Here is a 9,804-nt window from a genome sequence, read left to right on the forward strand (position 1 = left end):
ACTACTAAAACACTGATCAATTCAGTGCTTATTTACGTCGATGTAGGGCAATTTGTCAATCAGTTGCAATGAAAACATCACGACGGAAGAACTTCATAAATTTGAATAACAAAAGCAGTACCCGCTGCATGCTATAAGGATTAGAACCAACACTTGCTGTCGGGCGAAAGCTCGGTGGTCTAGTGGAGATGACGCCTGTCCGGTGATCAGGAGGTCGTGGGTTCGAATCCTGCTCGAGTATGTACGCCCATGATTTTTTTATCATGGCTACTACTAAAACACTGATCAATTCAGTGCTTATTTACGTCGATGTAGGGCAATTTGTCAATCAGTTGCAATGAAAACATCACGACGGAAGAACTTCATAAATTTGAATAACAAAAGCAGTACCCGCTGCATGCTATAAGGATTAGAACCAACACTTGCTGTCGGGCGAAAGCTCGGTGGTCTAGTGGAGATGACGCCTGTCCGGTGATCATGAGGTCGTGGGTTCGAATCCTGCTCGAGTATGTACGCCCATGATTTTTTTATCATGGCTACTACTAAAACACTGATCAATTCAGTGCTTATTTACGTCGATGTAGGGCAATTTGTCAATCAGTTGCAATGAAAACATCACGACGGAAGAACTTCATAAATTTGAATAACAAAAGCAGTACCCGCTGCATGCTATAAGGATTAGAACCAACACTTGCTGTCGGGCGAAAGCTCGGTGGTCTAGTGGAGATGACGCCTGTCCGGTGATCAGGAGGTCGTGGGTTCGAATCCTGCTCGAGTATGTACGCCCATGATTTTTTTATCATGGCTACTACTAAAACACTGATCAATTCAGTGCTTATTTACGTCGATGTAGGGCAATTTGTCAATCAGTTGCAATGAAAACATCACGACGGAAGAACTTCATAAATTTGAATAACAAAAGCAGTACCCGCTGCATGCTATAAGGATTAGAACCAACACTTGCTGTCGGGCGAAAGCTCGGTGGTCTAGTGGAGATGACGCCTGTCCGGTGATCAGGAGGTCGTGGGTTCGAATCCTGCTCGAGTATGTACGCCCATGATTTTTTTATCATGGCTACTACTAAAACACCGATCAATTCAGTGCTTATTTACGTCGATGTAGGGCAATTTGTCAATCAGTTGCAATGAAAACATCACGACGGAAGAACTTCATAAATTTGAATAACAAAAGCAGTACCCGCTGCATGCTATAAGGATTAGAACCAACACTTGCTGTCGGGCGAAAGCTCGGTGGTCTAGTGGAGATGACGCCTGTCCGGTGATCAGGAGGTCGTGGGTTCGAATCCTGCTCGAGTATGTACGCCCATGATTTTTTTATCATGGCTACTACTAAAACACTGATCAATTCAGTGCTTATTTACGTCGATGTAGGGCAATTTGTCAATCAGTTGCAATGAAAACATCACGACGGAAGAACTTCATAAATTTGAATAACAAAAGCAGTACCCGCTGCATGTTATAAGGATTAGAACCAACACTTGCTGTCGGGCGAAAGCTCGGTGGTCTAGTGGAGATGACGCCTGTCCGGTGATCAGGAGGTCGTGGGTTCGAATCCTGCTCGAGTATGTACGCCCATGATTTTTTTATCATGGCTACTACTAAAACACTGATCAATTCAGTGCTTATTTACGTCGATGTAGGGCAATTTGTCAATCAGTTGCAATGAAAACATCACGACGGAAGAACTTCATAAATTTGAATAACAAAAGCAGTACCCGCTGCATGCTATAAGGATTAGAACCAACACTTGCTGTCGGGCGAAAGCTCGGTGGTCTAGTGGAGATGACGCCTGTCCGGTGATCAGGAGGTCGTGGGTTCGAATCCTGCTCGAGTATGTACGCCCATGATTTTTTTATCATGGCTACTACTAAAACACTGATCAATTCAGTGCTTATTTACGTCGATGTAGGGCAATTTGTCAATCAGTTGCAATGAAAACATCACGACGGAAGAACTTCATAAATTTGAATAACAAAAGCAGTACCCGCTGCATGCTATAAGGATTAGAACCAACACTTGCTGTCGGGCGAAAGCTCGGTGGTCTAGTGGAGATGACGCCTGTCCGGTGATCAGGAGGTCGTGGGTTCGAATCCTGCTCGAGTATGTACGCCCATGATTTTTTTATCATGGCTACTACTAAAACACTGATCAATTCAGTGCTTATTTACGTCGATGTAGGGCAATTTGTCAATCAGTTGCAATGAAAACATCACGACGGAAGAACTTCATAAATTTGAATAACAAAAGCAGTACCCGCTGCATGCTATAAGGATTAGAACCAACACTTGCTGTCGGGCGAAAGCTCGGTGGTCTAGTGGAGATGACGCCTGTCCGGTGATCAGGAGGTCGTGGGTTCGAATCCTGCTCGAGTATGTACGCCCATGATTTTTTTATCATGGCTACTACTAAAACACTGATCAATTCAGTGCTTATTTACGTCGATGTAGGGCAATTTGTCAATCAGTTACACTGTATTATATGAAACCCTGAAATAAAGTCAGTCCAGTATTTGCAGCCACTGATTAAATGTTTCCTGTCTTTTGCGTGCTCATAACTACAATATATACTGCATGTACTAAGGTTATAATACTAAAAATAATTCTGAGGGGCTCTAGATCCCATCCTTGTGGCGTGTATTGTAACCATAGTATATGAAGTATATTTTGTAGTTACAGTCGCACACACAAAAAAAGACAGGAGACGTTCATTCAGTGGCTGCAAACACTAGACTGACTTTATTCCAGTCTTTCATGTATTCTATGCAGTGTATCGTGGGACAGATTGGTTATGGTAAGTATGGAATGCAGTCTAGTATAATACTCTGGTGGTCTTGCATCATATATTAGAAAGAAAGAAGATAGATACTGTCGCATTGGAGGAACAGAGAGTTGCTGTTGTCAGAGGGGACAGATTATAAGGGCTGAAAGTAGAGAGGGCAAGAGCAAGAGCGGAAGTAATGAAAGTAGTCTCAGACCTCAGACCATACATAATATCAGTTTATCACACTCTGTATGTTTGTTGTTTCTCAAATGTTGATGTAAATGTCCTGATGCTCCCTCTTGCTCCCTCTCACTAGACATGAAAGCATACCCGAGGACAGTTTACGGAAACAGCGGCTGGATGAAGTCAGGATGCTTTTTAACAAGATCTATTCGGCTGTCATCGGACCAAGATACTCAATGGAGCCCCAGAGTGGCATCAGCAGTGTCATTGGTAACCTAGCAACCAAAGTTGGACTGAAAGGTGGGCGGGGGACGTATGTATAGCACACACAGGAGTGACAGTTGTAGCTAGATAGTTTTATCATGTGAAGGCAAGTCTCTACGATCATGATGATACTGACTATAGTAAGCTTTGAAGCCCACCACAGCAGTCTGAACTCTGAGATACCAGAGGAGTGATGTAATCGTCGTCATCAAGGAACTCGGAGAATCTGAGATGCCATCCGACCTTCAGTGATCTGATGCCATCTGATCTTCAGTGAAAGAAATCCTCACTGTAGATGCAAGCTGATGCATTGACAAATTTCCAGGCGCTCTTTGAAAAGACATCACTCTTTCTGTCATGGGACTCGACCAGGACTGAACCAGGACTGGACCAACCATGGCTTGGCAGACGATATCATCACAGACCAAACGGCGTAAAAGCGTGTCAAGCAACGATGGTCTCCTTCCTTCCTCCCTCACCAGCCCCCTCTAACCTCTTCTCATTTTGTTACCAAAATCTACAGCGCTATTTGATCTATGTGGTCATGTAACCCAGTAACTTGTACCATCATAGAGTACCAAAGTCATGATGATGTCACAGTCTTCTGTTATAGCTTGGGTTGGAACCAAGTGCGAGCATGGTTGGCAGCAATAGTCTTCACAGATATATGGGCCAGATGAGATTTGTTTAGATCCAGTTTCCATGGTGATGAATGGCCATGACATTACACTTTGGTACTCTATGTCTCTTTTTGCAATGCAAAAAAGTTGATAGAAATCTGAAAAATAGAGTTGATGCAGCATATGTGTGAGTTTGTAATATATGCAATTGCATTCCACCGCCTTTGATCTTCATAAGATTCCGAAGAAGGAAATTTACTGCAAAGCATTGATATTACTACACTCTAATCCAAACAGCTGTGATGTGTGCATGAGAGACTCCATGTATCTTATCTCTCAAGGCAAATATGTGGGATAGAATCTTGTAAGAGCCAGATGTTTAGGGGTAGGTCGACCTGTGCAGATTTTGAGAGACTTGTTACCTTTTTGTCCATACATGTTGTCATAATAGAGGTATATCATTTGCTCTGTATATAACATGCTGTCAGAGATACATTACTATTTCTTTTTTTATACTGTAAAGTAATATATTGCCATATAAAGTACATAGGGATTATTATACATATATTTCTATGAATGCTTTTAAGAAGGTGCATGCATGTAGTATAACATAAATGTACATTTGTAGATCAAGGGAACCTCATTACAGTGAGGTAAAAAAATAGCCCTTTACAGCAATTTTGTTAGCAAGGACCATTTTCACTACTCTATGCACAGATGACAAGAAAACAATTTAAACATGGGGTTGATAAGAAAATATATTCTGTATTAAGCCTGTTGCTGGCAACAGATGTTTGAGAAAAGAAAAATTCAATTGCCCACAGTGATGTGTAAGATCTGCTGCATTGCTTTTGTTCATCATTTTTTGTGCAAACCTACGCTCAATTTTTGGAGAATACACCAAATACACAATGCTTATGATTTTTCAGCCAGCCTCCCCCCTCCCCCCCCCCTTCAGTTACTGTTAATATGTTCTAAATATTGTACAGTTAGTCTGAGCATACAAAAACTGTGTCCATACAGGGGGTATCAGTTTCACCTCCTTGCACGGATGCATTTGTGTGATCCTAAATATTTTTTGCTTTGATAAAAGTAAAGAACTACAGGTGTCCATGTAATGTGTTTAATGGTTGTTATCGTTACATTGTCGTGTGCAATGTTAGATTGATGTGAAAAGTGGTATGTTTGTTGACAGCAAGCTACCTCTTACACAGAGAAATGGGTGTCCACCTCATTGTAATGCCGTTCCCTTGCTCTATGAAAATCCTGCATACAATGCACAGTATTTCTGCTTGCAGACCAGTTATGACTCTACTTTTTACAAGGCCCTCAAAGCAAGTACCTCAATACTGACTGGATCCCTTGTATAATTGTATGAAAATCACCATATGAAATCATTTAGATCTGTAATTTCAGAATTAGTCATATTGTTTCCTGTCCTTTCTTGCATCACTTCTCTTTGGCATTATTATTGTTTTATTTTGTTCACTTTTCTAAAATGACTATCTGGACCCCACAGTCCAATTTTGAATAAAATAAAATATGAAATCACTTGTGCAATAGATTTTGATTTTAATTGCAGGAACAAGATTCACTGTTGTCATGAATAATGCTGAGCATGTTGAAGATGTGCTCATGGTGATATATGTAGCATTATTCTAGAGACCAAAAGACAATTTATATGGAACTTTTTTATGCTCTTTGATTATCTTATTATTTGTTTATGTTCAACCCTTTGTGACCTGAAATGGTTTTGATTTTGAAAAAATTGTAAGTACACAAGGCAATTGTAGAAAAAAATGAGAGAAGCTATGTGAACCTCATTCTGGAAAAAGATCTGTGGAATGTTCATACCCATATTAACATGTGTTCAGAAGACAGATGCTAAAAATACAAATGTAGTCAGTGTGGTCAGTTACATAATGACCGATACCTCAGTGTTGAATAGACAGTTTATGTGATTGTCCAGACAAAACTTTGTCAGCACACGTGGACATTCCGATTTCATGCTCTTCATTTTTCGTTTCCACTTCCCCCTTTCCTTACTAGTCCCTCCATTTCCCATTTGTTAATTCAAGATGTCTTTACTTTTACTGACATTAATAAGCCTATACAGGGGGAAAAAAGTTAAATGGCCAATTATCATTGTGTGCATGTAAATCATTCCTCAGATCTTAAATCAAATTGTTCTCAATGCAAGCAGTCAAATGATATAAACAGACCGGTGATACTGGAGCCTTCTTATGGTTTGTGTGTTAGGTTATGTGATATGAAGTGGAACAAGCAATCTATCATTTGAAAGCTTAGAGCTTGGAGAATGTTGAACAGCTTGAATTAGGAAATTGATGTTTTACAACTTCATCAGGCTTTTTGGGAGGCTGGTCACAATGCCCCACTAGAAATGGTTATGTCATGATGCAGCTCAGAGTATTGACCAATTCGGGTTCGTTGAGGGCAGCAGACATTTTATGGCACTGGGCAGCCATGAGGTGTCTCAGCCGACCCCCCCCCCCCCCCCCCCTGCTCTCCCCCACCCCCCGGGCAACATGTTTATCGCGCACTTGTAACAAAGGTTCGCGCACTAAGTAAGCATTCGCGCACTCAGTACGAGACGCCCATTGGCTAAAACAACCATGCATCAGTTTTTCATTCTGCGCACGTGCTAATGTAGGGAGAGGGGTGGGGAGAGGGGAGGGGGGGTCAGCTGAAACACCACTTAATGGCGCTGCCCATGCCAAAAATACACATTGCGCGTCACAGAATCGGTCAATAGCATGAGAATGTACATACACAATACATTCCTCCTTGGCAAACATAGTTCACTCTTTGTTTCTTTTTTTTTCTAGCAGTTTTGTCGAGTGTGTATACAACATACACAACGAACTGAGACTGACCAAACCTGAAACTGACCAAGATCACTAGTCCAACTTGCTTGTAAGACACCACATTGGTGATGTTTTCATGGTCACAATTTTATTGTTCAAACTTTCGGGAGTTTCTTCAACACTCCATTTTAACTTCGGCCCATCCGAACAGCTGACCATGACACATTCACACACACACACACACAACACATAATGCATTCAACATGATCAAACATGCATACAGTGTACTCACAAACAACAAGTTGTTCCAGGGGCATCAGTTGTGGCAGCTCAGAACATTAAATCACAGTGCCAATCTTTCTTGTCACATCCATTAATTCATCAAAGTGAACGAATATGTCAGCTTGGACTTACTTCCTCAGCTGCGACTTAAATCATGTTTAAAAACATGATTTGTCGACTTCAGAATGTCAGTTTAATGATGATTCTTGGGAAGAGTGGCATATGCAACGGTGTGTAGTATGTAATAGACTTCATAGCATCAACCTAATGCAAGGTCAACTTATGAGGTCTGTTGTATGAAATCATGTATGTTTTTTCCAATGAAAAAGCATGTAAGCCAGAATTCAGCTCTGATATATATAATCCGTCAGTTTGCACATGTGGGCATTTCAATGATAAAATGGCCATGTTTGATCTCATAAAATGTATGCTTACCTTTCAAAATGCTTTTAGGTTCTGCAGTGACTTTCCAGAATTTTACTTTCTAAAACATTTCATTTCCCAAGAAGAGAATGTGTATCGTATGAAATAAACTGTTACTACTGTGAAATTTATCAACATGTTCCTGCATTTGATGAGGCTGAATATCAGACTACTGTGGAAAGCATGACTGAATCTTGAGAGGAGAGATGTGTTATAGGATGTGATATATGATTGTAGTGAATGTTTTCTGCATGTAATTCCCTCACCAAGAGATCCCCAAGTGTCTTAAAGGCACTGTTTTATTTGAAAACTTTACTAACCTCATGGTATGTTGATTTTCCCATGCATGAAAGACACCCCAGCATACAAGTTTTGAGAATTATGCTGTTCCTATCATGAGATCGATGAACTGATATCAATATGCTAATAAAGTATTCCCTGAACAGTTAATTGTAACACTACAATGGGAAATATCAAGTATGTACCAACTTGAGACATTGTAAAACAGAGTTTCTAACACAAGAAAGAGTGATGTGTAGCCAAGTGCACCCCCCCATCCCCTTCTTTAAATGTGTCTAGTCATAACAAAGTATGTCTGTTCTTTATTATAATAGGTCTGATCACTAATGTGTGTGTGTTCTTTTTTTATGTACGTTTTCCAATTTTTCGATCCCTGCCAACAACATCACAGAAAATGTGTCATTATCCATAAAGAGTATAACTCGTATTAACTTGTGTGTCAAATGTGCTCAATGCATTATTGTTTGTTTTTTTACCATGTTCCTCTAATCCATCAAGTCATTGGGGATATTGCAGCGAAAATTATTATACCGGTAATTAAATGGCAACTCTGAGTTACTATACTGCATATCGTACATTGGCAAGAGAAAAATTGGAACTCGTAAAGTTCATTCAATCTGCATAAAATAAACACAAAAACACAAACACACACACGCATACGCATCTATGGTGGAAACCGAGGACCTGTTTTACCCATAAGAATTTTACTACATAACCCAGGACCTGTGTGTAAATAGGACTCTCGTCAACCGAGGACTCATTCGTATATTACCATCCAACCGAGGACTTGTTACAATAATGCTAATCAAGGACCTACAAACATGTACCCCTACATGCAAAAGCAGACCGTTTGGAATGGTCAGCGTACCGAGGACATCCTCAGTTCTCTGTGTGTCCTCGGTATGTATATGTAAAGTTCGTATGTGTGTCCTTGTTTTACACCATGGGTAAGTGCATGCGTGCACGCACACACACACACACACACACACACACACAACTTTACCAATATGAGACAAAACATCTTTAATCTTGTAAAATGTAATACCAATTTCAAGATCACTTACAAATTTAGTAATTTAGAGGCTTTTGATAGGTCTGTATCTGACATGAATGATGGTATGTGACCAAACAGGGCTGAAATGTAAGGAGTTTTTATTACACTTTTTGACATACCAGCAATGAATCATAAAAATTATTTTAAGAAGATACTTGACCAAAGAGCAGAAATGCACTTTGTGGGACGAGGGCCCCGTTTTATCAAAAGATAAAATCAATTTTAAATTTCCTTGCCACACAGGCTGCCATAGACTTACAGTTGAAAGCAACTACACGTGTATATAATTTATTTTAACTCTTCATAAAACAGGGTCCAGATGGCTTAGAGAATACATCCAGGTAACCATCCTTACAATAGCCCCTATCCCACAGAGACAACAAAACAGTGTAGGCACTCCACAATCACAACTGACAACACATCTTTTTTTAAACTGTCCAAAAACATTTATTTTGTTGCAATAGAACGTGATTCTTCCAGACAGAATTTCTGAAAATTGACAAGATATTTGAACATGGAGATCATGATGAAAGGGGGAAAATAGAAGGGTCAAATGCTTGTACCAACATTCAGTACAAATTATGGATGAATTTAGAGAAAAAATGACTCGCATTTGTGACCGACACGTGCATCATAGGGAAGTCATATTCTCACACGCACACTCTGTTTACGGTAACTAAAGACTTAAATAAATCACTATAGCTCTTTCTTTTGTAATATACCAGAGATCTCAATGCATATTGGCAGGGCTGGAGGATATCACATGCATTAAGAACACTTCGAGAAATAGGCTTCTACCAAAGGAGTGTATGTATTAAGATGCTACCTAACATTACTATAAGACTAAGACTATAAAGCCTATCAAAATTGAGAATGAAATGGCAATAAAGGAAAGAAGGCTTCTTTTGTACAAACGGAACTTCAAGAGAAGACAGAAATATCCAGTGTCCCAATTATGCTGACATGAAATTTGTTTGTGCTTCCCGATGGAGTCATGGCACAGTACGGGAGGAAATCTGTATATATGCTATGTACCAACCATAAGCAATTAATGTCTTATGGAGATCCCACTT

General features: G+C 40.0%; 1 protein-coding gene across 1 annotated transcript in view; it reads left to right on the forward strand.

The window, feature by feature from the left end:
• The window catches only part of LOC139719084 (phosphatidylinositol-3,5-bisphosphate 3-phosphatase MTMR14-like), a 37,510-nt gene extending 33,268 nt beyond the window's left edge, over window positions 1-4,242 (forward strand). Inside the window, exon 20 of the mRNA XM_071630521.1 lies at window positions 3,097-4,242. Coding sequence (XP_071486622.1) covers window positions 3,097-3,286 — 190 coding nt within the window. The 3' untranslated portion in view covers window positions 3,287-4,242. The remainder of the gene's footprint in view (window positions 1-3,096) is intronic.
• The last annotated feature ends 5,562 nt before the right edge of the window (window positions 4,243-9,804 follow it).

Source organism: Diadema antillarum, unplaced genomic scaffold, assembly GCF_040938485.1.
Source record: "Diadema antillarum isolate AM-2024a unplaced genomic scaffold, OU_Dant_1.0 scf00000104, whole genome shotgun sequence".
In the NCBI taxonomy this organism is placed as follows: Eukaryota; Metazoa; Echinodermata; class Echinoidea; order Diadematoida; family Diadematidae; genus Diadema; species Diadema antillarum.